General features: G+C 34.0%; 1 protein-coding gene and 1 long non-coding RNA gene across 2 annotated transcripts in view; one reads left to right on the top strand and one right to left on the bottom strand.

Moving 5' to 3' along the window:
• LOC134240135 (mucin-like protein) overlaps window positions 1-23304 on the bottom strand; it is a 38145-nt gene extending 14841 nt beyond the window's left edge. The window contains exons 1-25 of the mRNA XM_062722238.1: window positions 22670-23304; window positions 22401-22574; window positions 21970-22113; window positions 20973-21128; window positions 20720-20857; window positions 16808-16926; window positions 15967-16131; window positions 15011-15199; window positions 14506-14753; window positions 13782-14114; window positions 13400-13554; window positions 12706-12942; window positions 11684-11890; window positions 11332-11442; window positions 10903-11196; window positions 10385-10665; window positions 9883-10126; window positions 9404-9529; window positions 8902-9030; window positions 8477-8605; window positions 8245-8367; window positions 5334-5471; window positions 4330-4458; window positions 1613-1741; window positions 966-1094 (exon numbers count right to left, since the gene is read on the bottom strand). Coding sequence (XP_062578222.1) covers window positions 966-1094; window positions 1613-1741; window positions 4330-4458; window positions 5334-5471; window positions 8245-8367; window positions 8477-8605; window positions 8902-9030; window positions 9404-9529; window positions 9883-10126; window positions 10385-10665; window positions 10903-11196; window positions 11332-11442; window positions 11684-11890; window positions 12706-12942; window positions 13400-13554; window positions 13782-14114; window positions 14506-14753; window positions 15011-15199; window positions 15967-16131; window positions 16808-16926; window positions 20720-20857; window positions 20973-21128; window positions 21970-22113; window positions 22401-22574; window positions 22670-23294 — 4852 coding nt within the window. The 5' untranslated portion in view covers window positions 23295-23304. The remainder of the gene's footprint in view (window positions 1-965; window positions 1095-1612; window positions 1742-4329; window positions 4459-5333; window positions 5472-8244; window positions 8368-8476; window positions 8606-8901; window positions 9031-9403; window positions 9530-9882; window positions 10127-10384; window positions 10666-10902; window positions 11197-11331; window positions 11443-11683; window positions 11891-12705; window positions 12943-13399; window positions 13555-13781; window positions 14115-14505; window positions 14754-15010; window positions 15200-15966; window positions 16132-16807; window positions 16927-20719; window positions 20858-20972; window positions 21129-21969; window positions 22114-22400; window positions 22575-22669) is intronic.
• On the top strand, window positions 15035-15843 carry LOC134240136 (uncharacterized). Its single transcript, XR_009986375.1, has 3 exons — window positions 15035-15159; window positions 15384-15492; window positions 15664-15843. It is a non-coding gene; the product is annotated as an uncharacterized LOC134240136 (long non-coding RNA).
• Window positions 23305-23742: the final 438 nt, after the last annotated feature.

The following is a 23742-nucleotide window of genomic DNA, read 5'->3' as shown; positions in this document are numbered from 1 at the left end:
CATTTTTTGAGGACACCGTGCAGTCGCCGTGAGGACGCAGTCCCGGTGTGACAGGGGTTTAACTTACTAGATGGCATGTGTGTGCCAGCTGTTTATGGAGACTCAAAAAACTCTAAAATTTAGGTGGGACTTATCCAACTTTATTTTTAGCAAAGATGAAATGTGACGCTGTTATAAACACTTTGACGTTATCATTAGTGCGCCGTAAGGGACACAATACATAACATAAAACCTCATAGTTTGTTTATTATACCCCCCGCTTGAAAAGCGGGAGGGTATATAGTGATCGGGATTTCCGTCCGTCCGTCTGTCCGTCCGTCCGTCCGTCTGTACGTCCGTCCGTCCGTCCGTCTGTTACGCTTTTTCTCTTATCCGCAACTCCTCTTATACTACTGAGTGAAATTAAATGAAACTTTCACAGAATCTTTATTACATATTGCCATTGTGCACCTCCTATTTTACTTTTTTATTCGACACGTATTTTAGTTTTCTCAGAGCAAAACATTTTTTGTTTACCTATGACGTCACATAATAGAAGCTTCTGGATAACATTTCATAGGACGAGTTATTCCTCTTTACACATTACCGTAAAACAATATAAAGCAACACATCGACATTATGGGAGGCGGGGGGTATCATTTAGTGAGCTCATTGCTCACAGTACCTCTAGTTTATGCATATATATTATATCTATTTGAAATTTGTATATTCAAATAGTATGTACGTAAGAGAAGTGAAAACTTCACAATGCGGTGATGATTAATTTTCACAGTAGATAACTTGTCCACGATTTTACCGGACAACCCTCGTATGTCTATTTAACACTATATTTATTTTGTTGATCGTTCTTCGAATTTTGATTAAAATTTCTCTATTCACTTTTCTCGTTTCTTTTTCCTTTTGGTATAAACCTGTTTTAGATATAACTAAGAGGTATATAATTACGGTATACAACATACACATACCAGCACAGTTGTATCCATCGCCTACAAATCCCACGTTACAGCTACAGTCGTATCCCCCAGCTTTGTTGGTACAGCTTCCATGCACCTTATCACAGGCGTGAGTGGCCGCAGAGGTACATTCATCGATATCTTTAAATAAAAAGCAAACAATTGAACATCTTATGGAGAGGACTTATATAGACAGTGCCTGCTGTCTAATCCTGTTATGTTTATACATAATAAAATATTGTTTAAATTAAATTAATTGAACATCTGAATGATATACATTGTATATCTAATACTTTAATAAGTTTTAAAAGGCAGATACGTGATTGAAGCAGGAGATATAAATCAGAGTTTCAATGTTTCACGTTATTATTTATTTATGAAAAAAATAAGCAATCAACATTCTCTTATTATGAGGACTAGGGAGGCATTACTTATTCTAGTACACCATTTTACAACGAATTGTTGGGGAACATGAATGTGTGTACTATCGAAATACAATTACATGTATTTCTTATTATCCAAGATTTTCAAAACTTCAAAGTGAGGGCATTAAACTCAATGAATAATGTGCCTATGTTTTAAACTTTTCAAAAAACCTTCCGATCTCTAGAATTCATATGAATTTCTCATTTCAATTCTCGGAGATCTGTAATTCTTACCATCACAAGTACGACCATCCGCTCCTTTATTGTACCCTGAAGGACACTGGCAGGCAAATCCTCCGTCATTATTTTGACATGTGGCGGGTGGATCACAATCGTGGGTTCCATTTGTGCATTCATTAATATCTAAAAATAAAGATTCTCTCATCAAACAAAGATTCAAAACGTAGCTATAATGTCATTTCTTGTTCTTGCATGCAGTTTTAATAATATCTTTGGCTGGGCAGTATTAGTGTTCAGCCTGATATTCAGTGTTAAATCAGACTTTTTTGGAATGATATCCCCAAAATCAATTGTTATCCAAAAAATGGCGATAAATGAACAATTAAAACATTTAATCTTATATATAGTGCTAATTTTAATCAAATTGAAAGACGGAAAGTAACTGAATTTGAAGCAAAGTTTTTGTCTGCTTTTGAAAATTCCGATAATTCCTTACCTAGGCTAATCGTAATCAGAAGTTATTACATTGCAACATAAGTTAATTAGTAGATATGTCATTTGAATATTTGTTCAATGTTTTTATACCCCCCGCTTGAAAAGTGGGAGAGTATATAGTAATCGGGATTTCCGTCGTCCGTCCGTCCGTGTATTACACTTTATCTCTTATCCGCAACTCCTCTTATACTACTGAGTGAAATTTAATGAAACTTTCACAGAATCTTTATTACATATTGCCATTGTGCACCTCCTATTTTACTTTTTTATTCGACACGTATTTTAGGTTTCCCATAGCAAAACATGGACATTGCCATTATATGTTTACCTATGACGTCAGATATAGAAACTTCTAGATAACATTTGATAGGACGAGTTATTCCTCTTTACACATTACCGTAAAACAATATATAGCAACACATGGACATTATGGGAGGCGGGGGTATCATTTAGTGAGCTCATTGTTCACAGTACCTCTAGTAAATCCTAGTTTCATTTCAAATTTATCAATCGCAAATGGAATGTGTTATAAAGTTTTCTATTTTTCTGTTCTTTTTAATCTACATTCGAAATACCATTCAAAAGATTGTTTGTATGGTATCTTAATATGTACATGTATTAGGCCATATTTATGTCAGATTTTCGCATATTTTGAATAAGAAAATCTCCTAATTCTCCTTTCCAAACAATCTAATTACCCGGTATTTCAAATACGAGTAACAACATGGATGTAGCTTACTAAAAATACAGAGTAGTATAGTTCCAGACCGTGTTTTTGAAAGATTTCTAAATTTGTCTCTAATGCATTTTTGCTAGCCATGAGTTTTTGATCCATTGTGGAGCGAAGTGGACCGAAAAACCGTTGGCTAGCAAAGATGTCATTAGCACTTTTGTCCTATACATATGATGGGTAAATGAAAGGGCAGTTTTTCAAGAACTATATATGCCTCATATAATTCCCAGTGAAAAATTATCAGTTTTCAGTCTAAGAAAAGTGACTGAAATAGTCTGATTTCATTTTTTACAAATAATACAGAATATTGCCTGAGGCAAAGATCATATCATGCATTAAAACATTGCCTTTTATTTATTTTGAGAGTTTGATATTTCAGTAATAGATAAATGTGCCACTGACAGTGAAAGAAATTCTTTCAAGAATGCTGGAATACTTCTCTCTGTATAGAAACAACTACAGTGTCAAAGGTATTTGAAATAATAATAATAATAATAATAATAATAATAATATTTTGAAATTGAAACATAGAGTGTAAACAATGCAATAAATTATGATAAAAATAATTTAAAGAAGTTTTTTTGGAAATGAGAACAAATACGTAAAAGAGAATCTAAATTAAACTTAAATTCAATAGAACAAAGAAATCAAACAGATACTGAAGGTACACAAATTCAATTACCTCGAAGTAGAAACTCTTATAATTAAAAGGACAGGTAAGTCTCCTTTCTGTGGTTTTTACGTCTGATTATATACTTTTGAATTGGTATGGACATGTTTTAAAACATCCATAATATCATTGTATGTTGTTAAAGAAGCTTATTACAAGATCGGAAAGTACGGGAGGGAGACGGGTTTTTTTTTTTAACCTGGTCTGGTTGGTCTCATTTTATCCCTCTTAGACTCCGTTTACACGTAAAAGCTCCTATTGGAATTATTGTTTTTTCCTATTTTTGATGATGAATACTTTTATTTATTGATATTTTGTTTTACAGTAAGATGAAGATTAATCTTTGCTGTTTGCAAAATAATTACGTTAGAATTCCCCCTTTTTAATTTTTTAAAAAAAAATACATTTTTGTTTTGAGACAGTTCTATGACAGTCTGATATTTCACAAATTATATCAGAATGCTAACAATTATCCACCTACCACATATTCATTTTTAGCGTACAATATAACAAAGGAAAGGATTCTAACGATATATTAATTTACATGGATTCATTACATTTATTTATAAGATAGCAGTGTTTTTTTTTTTTAAATATCGATCAAATAATGCCTTCTTTAGTTGCATAACAGTAGCATTATGGTTTTATATTTTAGTCATTAACCCTAATGCTGCAGATCCGATAATGCATATATGGTGCCATTTACGGCGTAATAGAGATGTATTTCTCCACTCTATAGTGCATTGAAATGCTTCGTAAATTGCACAATATTTGCATTTTTGTGATCTGTAGCGTTATGGTCTAGAATGCTTACAGTTATAAGTCTAGAATATAAACCCATGCATAACGCTACAGTTTGGCAGCTATACCAACCTGTGCATGTATAGGCGTCCTGTCTAGTGTACCCTGTCTTACAATTGCATTGGAATCCCCCTTCATTATTCTGACAGGTGCTAGTTGCATCAACACAGGTGTCAGCATTGGTCGTACACTCATCGATGTCTAAAAAAGCAACTTGCTTCATATATCATAATTTCAGTCTTATAACATTGATGCCTAATGAAATCATTCTGATACGCAAGAAACATATTTAATAAGAAGCACATGAATAACAATGATGTTATCAGAGAAAGTCGTTTTTTCTTACGAAACTAACAACGAAATGGAAAGATAGATGGCTATGCAACACGTTTGGTCTTAGAATTAATTGTCAAATAACCGAGTTCAAGATTGTTTTATGTTAAAATAATTTAATTTTAGTTGTAACATGTCATTTGATTGGTTAAACGGTTTTATCCATTTTGTATAATATAACTTGCCTACGTCATAATTAGTTACGTCAAAAACGTATTATTCCGGTTGACGTTAACTTTAAAAATATGCGATATTTGAAGCCTTTTTTCGAAGGAAAAAATGAAAAAATTGTCTCATTGTCTACACTTGAAATTAAATTATAAATAATGAAGCCTATTTCAACTTATGTTAATACGATATAACATAACTTGGGGCAGTTTACGCTTTTTTATAAACCGCGAAGCGGTTTATAAAAAAAGCGTAAACTGCCCCAAGTTATGTTATATCGTATAACATAAGTTGAAATAAGCTTCATTCCTTAAATATATGATACTTTGGTATAATATTTTGATTAAACAATCTTAATGATTTACGTCTCATAGTGCAAAAAATCACTTATTCATTGCCAAAAAATCATTTAAAATTTCTTGCAAAATTCTTATATTTTGCTTTCAAAATATTGTGTAAAATTGCTTACTCCCTTCATCATTAGCGTATTGAAGAAAGAAATAACATAACATTAAAGGTACAATTAATTAACTTATTCGGACATATATTTCGTGTATTTTTCGTTGTAGGTTTACCTATGCAGTAATTGCTGCCATTCAGAGCAAAACCAGAAGGACAAACGCAGTACACTTGTGCGTTAGAGACTGCGCATGACGCTTTATCACTTCCGCCATCACAATTGTTTTTCTGTTCCTGTGAGCACTCAGTATCAGCTGTTGTTAAAATTTTAAAAATCGTAATATTAATGTTTAATTGTATTTACAACCACATTGAAAGATCTAAAACTAATCAAACTTGTTTGAGAACTGCAGTGAGTACATTTTATTAATTATAGATACTATTAATTATTCTTTAAGTTCGATACTTCTTCAAATTCCTTGTTCTAAAACTCTCATGAAATGAAATAAATTTCTTAAAATGCATTTCATCATTCATACTTTCTATTGTTGAAACAAAAAGTGAATTCATCCTATTACAAGATGAACTTCCTTAGTTTTAAAAACCGTACATTCAAATCATATTAAGGACAGATGATACAAACAAACTTTTATCAAAAAATTTGAATATAAGAACTTTAAATTAAATGAATAAAATGAATAACTTTCACCGCGTAGTTTTTAATTTTTTATTCAAATTTACACAAAAATGGCATTTAAAGTGAATAATATTTGTATACGAGGGTTGTCCCGTAAAATCGTAGACAAAGCGTTTTTCTCAGAAAAGTAATGGGCACACTAAGCTGAAAATTTCAGTAAATGTTTGTTACGGTTCCGTAATTATTCCCGTTACTATGAGTAACATTTTCTGTGGAAATACAGAGTACAAGTTAGACAAGAACTCCCTGCAATATACTGGACTACAAAGCGACAAATTATGTTTCGTTATTTGTATGTTTAATTCCATTAACAATTATATATTTACCAAGTACATAATTGGGACGAGGTCGGTAATTAGTGACACCCGAATTTCCTCGACGTCTTTAATTCCCAGGTCATGCTTGTACTGTTTAAGATTGTTTTGTTTAGGCTTACAAAGTTCATCATCGATAAATATTATCAATGTTTCCCGCAGTAATTATCCGCGCCCTAGGGTGCGTGTTTCCTTTCGTCGGTTCGATCGGCATGGCAGCATATCAACTAACAAACATGGCGGGTATTTTCGCTTTGTCGTGACGTCACGACAATCGAGCCCGATGCCAATATAAGCCAGCGCAAATCGACTGACAGTCAGAATAGGTTGAGACTAGGTAGAGAATAGGTTAGTACGACTGCCAGAATCATATCGCCAGCATGGCTGGGAGAGATAGTCGTTGGGTAATTGTCATTACATAATTTATTAATTAATTTTTGGGAGCTGATGAATTTTGTAACATATTTTATTAAATTACTTTTTACTATTTATATTGAATTAGCCTGTGGTAGAAAATTAGTGGGAGGTAAAATAACTCTCCCATAACTATACCTGACTATAATTGTATTGTAAAGAACTCCCAATATTTTGGGAAAAGACAAATACTTTTATAAATTTATATTAATAATTCCCTAAAACTTATTTCTCCCATTTAAGAATATTTTATTCCCATTCTGGGAGAGAAATAATATTTCTACGGGAGTAAGAAATAGGGATAATTATTCAAAGAGATCCTGCAAATTAAATACAACAAGCATTAATAAATTTTTATAAACTTTAATCCTGACTCATAGTTCTTTGTCCAATATACAGAATTGGGAGACCCACAAGTTGTCTCATGTTTATTTATCATATTTAAGTGCATGATATTTTTTTTTTAATAAAATATAGGCAAAAATAAAGATTTTGTTATGCTTGAATGTGCACGAGGTATTGTTCTACGGCGGTCAAAAAACCAAGGTTTCATTAAAGAATGCACAAGTTTGAATTCAAAATAAAAGTTTTAAATACATAAGATTTGGATTAAAATTATCCTAATTCAATTCCACAATCAATTTTGTAGTCTTTGTAAAAATTTTAAGGCATTTGGTAAATTTTTGGCAGTTTCTCGAGCATTCGAAATGGGAAAGTGGTAAACAAAATACACGAAAAATGGCGACGTTTTATGACGTTACGGCGCACCGGAGAACAGTTCCGTTTTATTTCGATGTTGTAATGACACCTTTAGAGACTTGAAATACCATAGAAGAAAAAAGATTATAAAAATATTTAAGTCACCATATCTTAAGTATAAAAATGAAATAAGAGTTTTCTTCGCGAAGTTTTTTTTTGATCGAGTCCCTGGGGAGTACAAAACATAAGGAAACTCCTAATGTAATAGCAAAAGACGCCGTCACAGTAGACCGCCGATATGAGATTTTCTATTAGTTGAATTATGGTGAGAATATTGTCCGTAACTTACTAATAAATCTTCAGAAGATCGCATGAGGGTGCCAATTGGTTCTTCGATTGTTTATGGAGACTAAAGAATGTGTATCAATGAAATTCCTAAATTTAAGTCGGACTCATCCAACTTCATTTTCAGCAAAGATAAAACGTGACACTGTTTTAGACACATTGACGTTATAATCCTTGCGCCGTAAGGTGATACAATACATGGCATAAAATCTCATAATTTGTTTATTTATGCATATATTTATCTGAAATTTACTGTGTATATTACTAAAATATGTACTAAATAATAGTGAAAATTTCAGAACGCAGTGATGTTTATTTTTTACGCTAGACAACTTGTCCACGATTTTACGGGACAACCCTCGTAGATTAATAAGGATGGTTTCAGAAGGGCAGACTTCTGAACATCACAGCAGGTTTACAATTTCTTTATATTGTAGAAATTTATTATTTGCATCATTTGCAATGAAATTAGGCCAAAAAATATATACCAATCCAGGCATTTATTTTTTGTTTGTATCATCGGTCCTTAAAGGTAACGAAACTACATGGTACTATCGCCTCATATTCAAAGGAGACATTTTTAAGGTATTTTTTAGCTGCAGTGATATATAAACATACGTATACAGCTGACTTTGTCGGTTGTGTTCAGTTTATATCCCGTGTTACAATCACATGTGTACGTTCCTATTCCATCCACACATTTCTGAGCACAATTGTTGGAGCCTGCGCATTCGTCCACATCTAGAAGTTGGGAATAAAGAAGTGTGAAATATGATTTATAATTGAATATAATTCATAGGCATTATCTTTGTTGAATCAATTTGCTGTTGACTGTATATTTGTCTCTTACCCTCACAGGTATTTGTCTGGGTATTTTTGCGGTATCCATGGTTACAGACACATGTGTAACTTCCGACATTGTTCCTACACTGGGAATTAGCAGGGCACTGGATGGAAGAATCGGAACATTCGTCTATGTCTAAGAAAGAACAGTGAACATTTTCAAACCATTACACACATGCAGACTGGTAAGCGTTTGATTGATCAACACACTTTTAAAAAGATTGCAAATTTTGTTCAGTATTAATTCTATTAATTAATATGCAATACATAGGAATAGTCCCTAGATATATATTTTTTTTCTTTTTTAAAAAGGTATTACCAAGAAATTTCTATTAACATGAAATGGTCAGACACATACTGTATCCTTACATTAGGTAAAAGATGAATGCATCCTTTTGACAGACTTGCATATTCAAAAGCATACAAACTTACCTGTACAAGCATAAGTTGTTTCCCTTGTGTACCCTGTTTTACAAGGACAGGTGTACCCGCCGACGTCGTTGAGACAGGTTGTTGTTGCATCATCACACTGGTCAGCATTTGTCAAACACTCATCCTTGTCTGCGAACATACAATGGATATGACTCAAATATCATTATTATATCAATATACAAATATGAAATGTGAAGAATGCAAACGGTCATCATGTTAAAAATCAATGATGCGCAGACTGTGATCAGTACAAAAAGGGGCATTTGAAAAGATCAGAGAGAGGAGATCGGGAAAACCTTCCCTTTGAAATGTTCTCAATAATCAATAATTATCAATACTAAACATTTAGATGTAAACTAGGGGATCTTTAATTTGCATCATTTAGTTCAGTACAATACGTAAAAACCATGTGAGCAAATAAACAACTCCTCGCTGCCTAATAGTATCATGGACTGAAAAGATGATTTCAAAGATTTTCAGGTACTACTAAATTCTTTCTCACCAGAGCAGCTTTTGGCATCTCCACCTAGCACATAGCCATCAGCACAGGAACAGGTAAATCCAAATGGGATGTTAGTGCAGTTATGAGCACATGGCGGAGGATTGTTTTTAACACATTCATCCTTATCTACAAATTAACGAAGAAAAAATATTTCTACAATTCGCAATATATTTGTACAATGTTTAAAGGCTTTAACGTTTAAAACAAGCTTCCCCCGTTTCCCATTAAATTTTCAGTAAAGTTATCATTGATGATAATTGTCTATCAAGTTACCCTTCTTCTTTTTCAGAATCATATGAATAAAAGGACTAAAACGAAGAGATAAAAAAGCGAATTTTACTTCCATGGGCTATAAAAACATACCTTGCAACATAGTAAGTTTCTTCTCCAAAAAAAAAATAATGTTAAAATTGTTTTTGTATATTTTAATTTTTTTTCCACATTCCATGTTGGTGTTCGAAAATATTTTTCATCATCACCTGTGCATGTTATTCCATTCCCGTCAAGGTGAGTCGGGCACGGTCCACACGTGTAACCAGCGGGAGTGGTGCTGAGATCCCTCGCCAAGACATCGGTACAGTCCACCCCCGGCCAGCAGGGGCTATCTGCACACCCATCCTCGTCATTCTCACAAAACTTTCCGTCGTATCCAGTCAGGCAGACACAAGGGACGACAACAAACTGATTACTACTGCTAACACTGAAGTCACACCGGCCACCGTTCTGAAAGGGTGTTTGGATGAAATACGTTCAAACATTGTCTGCTGTTATAATTAAGTTGATTAACTGTGAAGCTGTTGATATTCATTAAATTGATCTGCTGAAACATGTGAAACTCAATGTACTGATTTTGAGCATCAGATCAGCCGAATGTCAAAAGACAAAAGAGAATAATAAATATAGCTGACCCTTTTCCATCAACATTTTTTATCTTTTTTTCAGATTTGAAATATTTAGTCAATCATTAACCTTTAACATTACCTGACATTTACAAAGCTCTATTTTTGGCGTCCAGAATGACTGCGCCTTGCCATCAGAGACAGTGATCTGAATCACCGAACTGTTAATGTCAGCAATATTTGACCAGGTCAGGATTTTGGTAGAGTTGTCTACCGTCAATCCAGAGGGCGCGTCGTCATTTACCAGGAAGTAAATGGTGTCGCCCGTGTTCTTATCTGTGGCGTCAAGTTGAAACGTAAATGTCTGTCCGACAGACACTTCAAATGTAACATTTCCGTTATTTATTTCTGGTGGGTAATTAGCTGTGAACAAAAATCCATTACATTATTTGACCTTCATTATATATGCTGCAGTTTTTAATATAATTGATTTATATTAATATGAAATTAGATCCGCTTATTAATGCACAATAATTACCCATGGACATTTTAAGGGATGGTTAAATCTATTGCAACAAAAATTCCTATATTTAGTTTTCCTGCATATATGGTCCACCCTAGTAAATTCAAATTTCATAAAATATGTTTCATAACTATTACCTAGCGTGGATTTTGTTTCCTCTAGCGCATTCTTTGTTTCAGAAGTAGAAGAAGCTAAAGCAGCATTCTCTGTAACTTTAAAATCAAAGTAACATTCCCGCCGAAGTTCTGGGTTGTCGTCTGTTGAGGCTCCGCCATTACAGGTACTAATGGCAGTTGATCGTTTGTTGCCATCGGAAAACATGACGGTAAGGTCAGGATTGAAAAACACAGGTGTGTAACTGTTGTCGATATGAGTATTCCAAGTGTCACTGCCACTGTATGTAAATAAGGTACTGGATTCAGTATTTTGCCCTGTAAAGCCAAAAAAGACAGACAGCATTATAGAAGGTGTTTACTATTCATATTTTTTGAACATTTTATTCAAAATGCTTTTTTGTCTTCTTTTTTTGAAGCAATTTTTCGTGGAAATGCACAAAATCTACCTACATGTCTTTCCGTAGTTATATATTACATCTTCTGTAGAGGTTGATGACGTCACTGACCCATTTGGTGCTTTGAAATCATCTGTAGTATCGTCGTTGAAGTTACCCAGGAGTCCTGAAAATTAATACGCTTAAGGTCCAGGCAAGTAGAATGAGTGTTTGACCATCATTAATTATGAAAGAAAATAATTGTTGTTGTTTGTTTTTACTTCTAGGGTTTTGGGGATAAATTGTTCAATTTTGAATACATTTTTTATCATTAAAATGCTGAAAATAAACGATTTGATTCAATAATAAAATACTGTCTAAATTGGTAGTTCAATGTGGCAACTTTTTGAAAATATAATTATAAATACCTTCGAAGGCACCCTTATATTTGGCATCAGAATCAATGACCAGCTGAAACATTTGATTTTTCAGTTGCACCCCCGCAGTCAGTCCACCACTAAAGATCATCTTCCAGGTTGGCACACTGTTTGCCTCAGACTTACTGATGGATACTTCAAGCCAGTCAACATCACTAGACAGGTCAGGGTTTTGAAGATTACCATTTTTCAAGATTTCTATTCATAGCAACATGTATAGTTATTAAAATACTATAATAGTCTGTAAGTATTTAATTACCAGGTATACACATATTGTTTAAGTTATTTTGCTTTTTAAAAGTGTTTTTACTAGATGTATCTAGGTTGCATGAAATGTATGAATAATTTGACCTGAGAGTAAAATTGCAAATACATTTAAAGTGAGATACTCGAGAGCTTTAGATAAATTCACATTAGAATCAGTTGATGGGCTGCAAATTTGGACCTGAATTTGGCAACTAAAGCCTTTGAGCAGTAAGGGGTATTTCAAGCCAGTATTTACAGCGACACTAGACCCCGACTATAGCAGTTCCATCTGGTGGACTGGTCTACACGTCTAACAGTGGGATAAGAACCCTCTTGCGACCAAATTTTTAAGAATAGGCATATTAATTAACATACCGGAAAATCATATATTTTCGTGGGGTCAAATTTTCAAGGTTTGAGGGAAAAATATTGGCTAATTGGGATTTGATTTCGTGGTTGGAATTTTGTTTTAGTAGTAATGCTTATAAAATTTTACATTTCATTGTGGTTATAAATTCGTGGATCTCTCCATTCCTCGAAAACAACGAAAATTAAACCCCCATGAAAATTAGTGATTTCACAATGTTTACATATGTAAAATCTATATTCCAGTCCATTTCTTTTAGGAACATATCAAAGATACCTTCTGGGCGTAAAACCAATATACCTTGTCCACTAATGGGTCCTTATAGTTTATATTTCATGTTTAATTTATTAGCATAATTAACAACTGTGAATCACTATAAGTAGCAAACACATTTACGAACCTGCGCCATCGTTAGCAGAATTAAGGCGGATTTCAATCTTGTCACTGCTTGGGCTGCTTTGTTTACCAGCTATTGAACTAATGTAGGTTGCGCTTTTCACACCATCTTTTTCTAACGGTGAAAATCTTCCCTGAACCTCCACTTCTGAAGTCCGTAATAAAACAAATTCCCCGTGTCCGTTGAAGGTAAAGGACAAGCCATCTAGAGTAGTCAGATGGGGATCTCCCAAAGCACCACCTGTAAAAGCAAAAAAATATGAAAAATCTTTCAAAATTTGGACAATTAATATATTTTACTTACAGTATTATCCTATGAATTGTTTTATATCGTACGCACAGATTAGAAAGTGTGATTATTCTTTTAAAGTGTACTTAAACAAAATAACTCGGGAGAAGAGCATACACGGCCTTTTTAAATTAGGAGAGGTCATGATCAGATAAAGGGGCATATCCAAGTTCATTCATTGTGAAAATAATTGCAAAATTATTGTATGAAAAAAGTGCACATTCTGCCAAATAATTAAATCATAGAACGTCATCATATAACTGCATTTCTATTGAAATTCATTATAGGACACATTATTTCAGACATAAGATACACTTATTCCAATTCCCGCCTGTATTTTACGTTTACAAAACAATTTTCAACACAGTATTACAAGCTTTAATAAAGCATTGAACAATTTTAGACCTACCGGCTCCACTGGCGACAAAATTATCAAATGTACAGACTGGGCGTCTCTCTAGAAATCCCTGACAGAGGTCGTCCTTAGAAGCGAACATATTGTTGGCATAACAGCAAGTCCTATACATACTGTCAGCATTATCTTGTGCTAGTCCAGAGTGACGCCTGAAAGACGAGAAGAATGTGGTATGTTTCTTGCAAATGTTTGATCTTAGAACTAAGATCTATAAGGTCAAAATACAGTATCCGACAGTAGTCTTTCTCGTCATCGTCATCTTTTAATGGAATAAATTGGAATCGGGAATCTAACATGATTTTCTTAATTTTACACCACCAAACAGGGCTTGCACTAACCTCCTTCTTCAATCTGTGGGACAGAATACAATTTTTACCTGTAAGTGTTAAACCCATTGGCTAACATGTGATCTAGAACCAATCCTTTATTGATGTTGTCATAACAACAACGTATGGTGCGTGCATCGCTTGATGTAGAAGACATGGCGCTTCTCGTAGCAAAACACGTCATTGAGTTTGGAATCCCTCCGTCCATGTACTGCACTAGAGTGTCTGTTTTCTGTAGTAGACTGGGTGGACACTTATGTACATCTGCACTCACAACAGGATTATTATTGTCGTTGGAATCAGTGGTTATCCACTCTGAACACACCAGACCCGGATGATCAACTGGGACCGTCTCTGTCAGGCGATAGTAGGAGCGGCCTTTACTGTGAACAAAGAAAATAATTATTTGAATTTATGTGACATAGAAATTGTAGTTTATATATCTTCAAAACAGTGTTTTTCTTCTAAGTACTTATTTTTAACAGACCGAGAGGTGAAATATGAAACTGAAACTTTGGATGTTTTCTTTAACAATAAGAAATATAGGAAACCCAATTTTTAAAATGTGCAAAAATTATTCAATGGTTTAAGGAATGAAATATTTATGTTTTTGTTTTTGTATGTAAGTAATTAGTTTTCAGGGAAGGGTCCAGATCGGTAAGATTTGTCTTTAGAAAAGATTGATTGCATGAAGCATAAAGATTAACAATTTTACTCCATAAAAAGTGTCACAATTAATTTTCATGAAAAAAAGATTAGATATAGATCATTTACTTTGTAGCTGGCGAAATGACAACATCGTCTATCCTTTGTATTTTAGGCTTGTTTGCAGCGTCATTCAGAAGATCGAGGTAAGATTGGGCGTACTCTGAGGCAGAGCCCCCCTGTTTGAGGGTACCAATCCTGACTGGGTATTTCCCAACTGAATCCAGAACCTTCCACTTCATCTCTCTGTCCTCGTAGGTAACTTTGACGAAGGAGTGTATGAAGTCTGTGATCAAGATGAGCTGGAATGTCACAGTCTACGAAAACAGGAGTGAAATTATATAACAGTCAATGGGTATAAATGTGCCAAAAAATACATTCTCTGATGTCTTGAGGAAAATATTTGAAAGGAAAAAAAAACAATTTCTAAAAGACTTTTTTCCCTTTAAAAATAAGAACAGTATATGCATCGATTATAGAATACTTAGCTATAAGATAATATATTAGATATATTCATTTTTCATTATTTTTTCCCAACCAAATTGAATCAACCGAAATGATGCTAGTACATTACTTGAGATGGAGTGGCCGGAATTTGATTTTGTTCCATCCTGTACCATGTGATCACAAGCATATATTTTGGGATAAATCCAGTAACACTAAATTTCCCGGCAATTTCTGTTGCCTTGGCTACCATAACGTCATTCTCTGACGTCACTTCAGGTGAGTACTCTTTGTAATACATTCCATTACTTGTACTTGCCTGTTAAAAAAAAAATATTGCATTAATTAATTTAGGATATTCCGCCTAAGTAGGAATAGGCATATTGAATGAAATGTATATCAAAGTATATCAAGAACTATAAAAAGACGAAGAATATGTGGTTCTAGTAAATGATCCAGAATTTAGGGGAAATCTTTTAAGAGTTGGATAAATCTTTTTATAGGCAACGCAATGACACTGAAAGGTTTGTGAATGACCAACTAAAGATAACTGAATATGATATTTCCGTCTCATCAAAAGCTGGCCCTCTTCAACAGAGAAACCAGAAAGTTGTAAGAACTTGTTTCCAAACTTTTGATTAATTCAAAATTAAAACAGAACTAATTTTTTAAAGTATTTTCTTTAAAATAGAGACATTTTTGATAGATAACAGATAATTATTACATTAAACATGACATTACTCTTCATTGAAATTAGACAAATTTGCCTCTTGATGAAACGAGATTTACTGAATTGGAATAAAAACATGTAGAAGTAGCTATGGTAAAATGAATTTGAATTTTTGTCCACCAAAAAATATTAATTGGTATCAAATCATAGATTTATTTTATCTTAACATAAAATACCCTGTATGAAAAGGAGCACACTGCGTCTAATGCAGGATGCTTATTCCCCATTGCATCCAAACCAACTTCTGATACATGTTTTGGAAGTCAGCTATTACACTGCTCCTGATATGTATTATTTGAGAGGGCTTGGAAAATGTCCGTTATCGCCACTTTCCTACATTAAGGAACCCTACTTACCCCGGAACTGATAACCATGTTTGACCACCAGGGGGCAACAGCAGCCTTTTCTTGGAAGGTATCATCAATTTCGAACTTGGTGGGATTTGTAAACGACTTCCGTTTTCCGGTACTAACAGTTTCACTTGTGATTGTAGTAAATAGTAGTAAGCCACTCCTTGTAAACTATAAATATTTTCAAACACCATGAGTACAGATAAAGAATGCTCTAATTCTAGAATTGCAAATTCAAAGTTCAATTCATATAAGCATTTTGTTTTAAATTTTTATTGTTTCTTACATACCGCATAAGTAGAATTTTTAGCGAGGATTTTATTTTGGCATTATATTAGCTGACATCGCTAAAATTAAATATGGCTAAAAATTAATTGCGTATTATTGGTTATAGTTTCTTTAGTTAGCATTTTAAAATCGCTAAAATTACTTCTCGTTAGAAATAAAATACCAGATTTTAGGTAGAAATCGCTAAATTTGCGTCTCGCTAAAATTTCCGCTTATACGGTATATGATGTTGAATCCAATAATTTTTACATTTAACAAAGATTGAGTAAAAATAAGTTTGATAAAATATGGGGAGAAAGAGCACATTCATACTTAATGTTTAAATGCCAGTGTTACTAATAAATGGAATATATTTATCAAAATATTCTTAATTTAAATAAAGTATCTATTAACGTTAATATAAGTAAAAAGCATCTTTAAATAACAGATAATGAGGTTTTCTCTTATTATTGTTGAGTATTGTGTGTTCCAAAGGCTATTTAACCGTTTAATTAAGAAATTAGAATAAAAGTAATATGCTAAATCTTTGATCCCATATTAGAGGTAATATTTTACTTACATAGAATGATGGATACAGATAAGTCCCGAAGGGTATAGCAAACTTAGGGAAGAAGTAAGGGGAGTACTCATCATTGGAACTCAGCATAGTGTGTCCGCTATGGGACATCAATCGTGTCTCTGAAAAAGTTGTATCAAGACAAACTGCATCAGTCATATATAAATCAAAGGAGAGGGAGAAAGAAGAAGAGCTGAATGCCTAGCTTAAAACTTTTGAATAATTATACAGTGAAAACGGTCTAATCCGGCAGCTGTGTAATCCGTCACTCTCTGAAATTAGACATTAAATTTCACTCCCATTTCACTATTTTCCATGATTTTTTACACTGTGCAATCCGACACCCTGTCTATTCTGAACCACAAAATTTGTCTCCCAGCGCATGTCAGAGTAGACAGGTTTCACTGTAGTACAAGATCTTAAAAACATTAAGTGTGGAAAAGCAATGACTGCTGGAATATACAGACCCTAAACCGTGCTACTACACCTTAGAAACGAACCGTACCGTTCCGTGCAGAAAGCGTACCGTACCGTGCACAAAGCGTACCGTACCGTCCACAAAGCGAACCGTTCCGTGAACAAAGCGTACCGTTCCGTGCACAAAGCGAACCGTTCCGTGCACAAAGCGTACCGTACCGTCCACAAAGCGAACCGTTCCGTGAACAAAGCGTACCGTACCGTCCACAAAACGTACCGTTCCGTGCAAGAAACGAACCGTACCGTTCTTTGGTTAATTATGCAAACCACGCCCCCAATGATTTTTGAATCGTATAATGACCAAATAAGTCATTTTGGTTTATTTCTCGCTACGGCGCCTGTGAAAGGAGGACGGAGGTTGTGTCTGCCTGTTGGAAACACCATTATCAAGTATCGTCTGTCTGGATCTTCAACTGTAAAAATAAGGAAACTACTCGAAGCAAACGACAACTGCAAAACAACTAGAGAGAGTGTGAGACGATTCCTTATTTGCTATAAATCAAATCAACTGGTTGTGTTTGTGGTCAAATGTACAGTACAGGCCACGAGTTTTTCCCGCAAAACACGTACGGGGCACAGTTCAATAGACTATAATACCACTAAGATAGAACACGCTTTCATGAATTAATTCCCTGGTTGTCTCTACTTTTGATTTTAATTCTGCTCATTTAAATTATAAAAATCTTATCGGATACAAGATCGTTTTTGTCGTAAGATCGTTTTTGTCGTAAGTATGCATTCATATGTAGTACATATCAGATGCGTGATTTTACTAATGAATTATTTTGTAAGAATTTTAAAACATATATAAACTGTCAAATTAAAAAAAAGATCCGTATTAAACTCTCACATTAATTCTGTTAAGATTCTTACTATATAAGGCGAATCATTGATGCAGTTATACTTGCACTGAAAATCTGTAATCATGTAAAATATGGATTAAAATATTACATGCGGTAAACATGAAGATTTCTACTGAACAGAGAGATAATAATCTTACTAATAAAACTGTTATCAACTTTCACGCTGCATAAAAAAAATCGCCAGCCGAATTTCTTGCAAATAAAATGTGCAAACTGCAGTATAAATATTCTGTACTTCATTCTGAAATACATCTTATAAAAAAAAATGAAGAAAAAAACAGTTTGCGAAAAAATGAAAATATTATAAGGTTTGTTACACTGTACCCCCATCCCCTTTCTAGAAAGCAATACGAATTAGCTGGTTAAAAGTTCTTTAAAAGTCTGCAAAGTGGTACGTTGTTGTAAATTAAAATTAACCATAATCTACAGGAAACATTTTTATAAGTGTCTGAAAAAAGATTATATTTACCAAATAAAATGAAATTTAAATAAAATATATCAATTGTCTTTCAAGCCATATTATGTTTGTTACCCCCCCCCCTCTCTAGAAGGCGATACTTATGCGAATTTTTGTGGCTTTAAATTGTGCTTTTGTAAAAAAAAGAAAATTATAATTCAGGGATACATGCTTATTTATTTTTGTCTGAAAAGGGATAATTTAGGAAGTAAATTTGTAATCAGTGTTGTGGTGAAACCTGGAAGATGAGTTTGCTGGATGTCTGTTGAGTGATTTAATACACTTGATGTGGTCAGAACTAAATAATTTGAAAGGTGTTTTAAACACACGCCCCCCCCCCCTCCCCCGTTTCTCCGGTTGTGACCCAATATTTTTTTTAGACAGGTGTGAACTATGAACTGACCAAAAGAATGTTTCAAATCACAGGAGAAATTCTTCCTGGGTAAACAGACTTTCAGGGTCACCTAGCGTCATGCCATTTTGATTGACAGCTAGGTGATGCACGGGGATTTCATGCGGCAGCATGCATGTACAGAGAATGGATTATTCATTGCACAATAGTTGTAAATGGGTTGATTAAATAGCATCATAGACCGATTAATTGTGACTTTGGCGATGTAAATAAAACGAAGAATGAGAATAAATACAAGTTATTATTTTTTTTTTTACAGATAATGTACATGTTTTAAGGGTTTGCATCTCTCTCTCTCTCTCTCTCTCTCTCACGATATTTTTACAGCCTTAACAAGAATAGAATAACTTAATAAAATAAAGAAAAACTTCTAAAAATAATTACTTAATACACTGAAAAAATTATTGAAAACATAAATACTTGTCTGTGAAAAGAATGTTTTTTGTTACGAGAAAGCGCTCGGAACTTATTGTATTAATTTCGTGTGTCTGCTGTTGATTTTTGTATTTATTTTGTTTACTGATATTTCTCTTCTGAAGCAAACGTTTAAGCGATAACAATTAAAAAAAACAATTTACATATCTAATTACTAGGAATAAAACATCGTCGGAACCCACGGGTTTTCTCTCCGTTACATTGCATTTAACAAATGCAGTGTAACGGAGAGAAAACCCGTGGGTTCCGACGATGGGAATAAAAATGAAGCAGGAATAGTCATATTTATTTCTATAGATCAATCAATTAAAAATAATTTATATCTGTGCATAGTGTTATATGTTTAGAACAAGTATATACCCGGTATATATTAATTCCTTTTAATTATGTTACAACTTTACTTTAAAGTAAAAAAATATTTCATTTTTAAAATTATTTTTTCCTTTTTCAAATGAAGGGTCAGCATACGTAAAAATTAAATACAGAAATATTTACGAATTCTATATATATTAATGCATATCTATACATAATGCCAAAGACATCGGTGGGATGTTTTTTTTCTTCCTTTCATTTTTTTTTTTTTTTTTTTTACATTTTTCCTCCTTCACTGCTGTAGTGTAAAATGTTTAAATTGAAACCTAGAAATTAATTTGTAAATAGCTGAAATATAATTATATACATGCATTAAGTACTTCAAAAGTCATTTAAAATGAATAAATTTTTAAGCAGCCAATCAAGAATTAAAGCTAACATGCTCCGCCCACTTCATTTACATACCGTTTCTCAAAGCGTACCGTTCTCAAAACGAACCGTTCCGTGCAAGAAACGAAACGTACCGTCCACAAAGCGTACCGTTCCGTGCACAAAGCGAACCGTTCCGTGTACAAAGCGTACCGTTCCGTGCACAAAGCGAACCGTTCCGTGCACAAAGCGTACCGTACCGTTCTCAAAACGAACCGTTCCGTTCACAAAGCGTACCGTTCCGTGCACAAAGCGTACCGAACCGTACCGTTCAAGTGGTGTAGTAGCACGGTTTAGGGTCTGTATCTTATTGCACTTTTTAAATTACACGTAATACTATTTATACCAGAATTCATAAAGATGTGTCATCGCATGTGTATTGTCAAATATACGACGAATTAATATATTTTGGTAAGAAAAGTAAAAAGTAAAATAATATTTATGACTTTGCAAAATTCTTTATATAAAATGGAAATAAAACAGGTGAAGAAGAAATTAAAGATGCAATCAAAGCAAAGAGAAAGGTATACCTTTGCATGTCCCCACTGTCCCCGCCCCCTGATATCCTGATTTACAGGCACAGGTAAAACTGCCAGGTGTGTTGGTACAAGTGGCCCGCTCCGGGATGTCACAATTGTTTGTCAAGGTGCTACTGCATTCATTGATATCTGTAAATATCAATAAAGTTAATGCATATTTTTTTCTATACATTTACATGAAGTATTCTCTGACTAATAAACATGCTATTCTGACTCCAAAGTGTACATTATATTAAAAGAGCACCTGTGCAGGTCCTTGTATCGGTACTATAGGTAAATCCGCTATGACAGGTACAGGAGTAGTTTCCTATAGTATCCTTACAACCGGACACGCCTACTTTAAAAGAATTCGTGTTCACGTCTTTACAGTCGTTGTTCGTCCTGGTACACTCGTTTTCATCTGAAATAGTTCATTAATTAATGTATTATAACTATACTTTCGTTTTTAAGTGAATCTGGATGATTGCCCTGTTCCAAAGTCTGCTTGTTAAAGAGTTAATATGGGGTAAAGTATTTATCATATTGGTGTGTAAATAGTTGATACTTTTATTCATATTTTTGTCATTTGTGTTGAATTTTGCAGAATGACAGTGTTTTATAATTATTTCATCATATTAGTTTTTTTGTTTAGTTGCTATTACAATCATAGACGAGCTTTTCACAGTTATTATGTCATCTGAATGTTTAAATATCTTTTAGGAATTTGTGTTCTCATTTTTTATATATTATTTTCCACTAAAAAAAAGTTCAAATTATTTCATTTAAAGCAATATGTGCTGCATTTTTGAAATTTTCATTTTACTGTTAAAATGTTATATTATGATAATTTTGTATGTAACTTAAACCTTTGTGATCAATTAGACCAAAAATAAAGCAGAAGTACAATCCAATATACAGTTTATATAAGAAACAATTGTTGTACAGGACGATAATATAATGTAATTTTGCTTCAATCAAAGCTTATAAATAGTTCTTCCATCGCAATTGTGAACAACAGAAGTTAATGAACCTTTTTTTCTGTCGTTGAAATAGTTATTTCCAATTTTGCAACAAAAAACTCCGACGTCAAAGTTGCAACTCATATTACTTTAATCATTTTTCTTAAACAAAACGCAATTGACTTGCTGATTTTGTCATTTTACGTGTATACGTGTACTAGACACCGATTGTTGTGAATTTTATCATTGCTGTGTTTGCTTTGTTTGTTTTGTTGTTAGTATTACGATATCTGCTGTACTCACTGGTACAGTAGACGTTGTTGTTGTCGTTGATGTAACCCTCTTGACACAAACAACGAAACGACCCGTCACTCTTCACCAGACACGTGTGGTCTACCCCATCAGCCAGGCAGGGGTTGACGGAGTCCTGGCAGGGGTTCGTCGTTACTAAATAATACAATGTCACATGTATTTTTCACAATATGAAGTTATAGATAAAGCATAACAAAGGCAAGCAAGAACCCTTTGCTCCTAGATAGAAAATAGGCACAAGTGGCAATCAAAACACTAAGTTTTGAGATAAACATTTTGTGAAGCTACCAAAATTGCATACACAACAGTGGAAGGAACTTTCTATATTGCTAAAGTTTTCAAGATAAACACGAAATAAAATTTGAATCCAGCGTTCCAATTTTTGTGTCTTTTTTTCCCCTTGTGGTTTCATTTAGACTTACCGACACAGTCTGGTAAATTCTCGCATTCTGTTTCTTCTAATAAATCGGCACCACAGTCAGAGCCTCGGTTTGCACCTGTGACGTCAGTACAGCTTCGTGTCCTGTTCTTAACCCCACCTTTACAATCTTGATCACATGCTCCCCAGGCACCCCATTGAGAATACATGGCTTCAGCTGAGACACAAATAGTTAAGAAATTAAATTAAAATCAAACATTATGAATCCATATTTCCAATTCACTACAAGTAAGGAATGGTAAATGTCCTTACCGAACTGACAAGAGTCCCCCGTGTATTGTGAGTAACACTGACAAACATATCCAGTAGAAGAACTGGAAGACAGTGTACACGTGCCGTTGTTACAATTAACACCAGCACACCTATCCCCAGTGGTTGTGGGAGCAACTGTTGTTGTCGTGGTATCTACTGCTGGGGCTGTTGTAGTTGTTTCTGGAACTTTCGCTGTTGTGGTTCCATCAGCAGAAGTAGTGGTTGGTTCTGCAGGTGCAACTGTTGTTGTCATTTCTGCTGGCGCCTTTGTTGTGGTTGTTACTCCTTGAACTGCTGTTGTCGTATCTTCTGGTGCTGCCATTGTTGTTGTCCCTTCTTGGACCCCTTTTGTTGTTGTTTCCTCTGGTACCATGGAAGTTGTGTCTGCTGGTGCCCTCGTTGATGTAGTATCTACTGCGGGCATTGCTGTAGTTGTTTCTGAAGCCTTGATGGTCGTTTCTTCTTTTGCCATAGTTGTTGTTTCTACCGGTGCTATCATCGTTGTTGTTTCTGCCTGTGGTTTTGTTGTTGTTTCTGCCTGTGCTTTTGTTGTTGTTTCTGCTTGTGCCATTGTTGTTGTTGTTTCAGCTTGTGCCATTGTTGTTGTTGTTTCTCCTTGTGCCATTGTTGTTGTTGTTTCTACTGGTGTCTTTGTTGTTGTTTCGGCTTGTGCCATCGTTGTTGTTATTTCAATTTGAGTTGTCAATTGAGTTGTATCTTGTGCACTTGTGCTCATTGAATTTACTGTGGTTGTAGTTTCTTGGATCGCTGCTGTTGTTAATTCTTCGTTTGTAGTCGTCGTTTCCGCTATTGTAGGAGATTATAATGAAAGCATATGTAAAAAAATGAATGCAATTTTTTTTATCAAATAAGCATAAAATGCATTTTAATTTCTACTTATAAAATTTTATTTGTTTATTAAGAACAGACTGTAAATATGTAGTCAAATATTATATAACAATGATCATTTTCTCAAACTAAACCTCAGGAAATCCATGAACATATTTTAACAAAATCTTTATGCAAATAACTTCATTAAGATAAATAAAAAAAATTGTGTTAAAAGGCAAAAA

The sequence above is a fragment of the Saccostrea cucullata genome, unplaced genomic scaffold (genome assembly GCF_032062105.1).
Source record: "Saccostrea cucullata isolate Sc308-1 unplaced genomic scaffold, CSIRO_AGI_Scuc_v1 ctg1121, whole genome shotgun sequence".
In the NCBI taxonomy this organism is placed as follows: domain Eukaryota; kingdom Metazoa; phylum Mollusca; class Bivalvia; order Ostreida; family Ostreidae; genus Saccostrea; species Saccostrea cuccullata.
The sequence above is the reverse complement of the archived record's forward strand: the minus strand, read 5'-3'. Positions and strand labels throughout refer to the sequence as shown.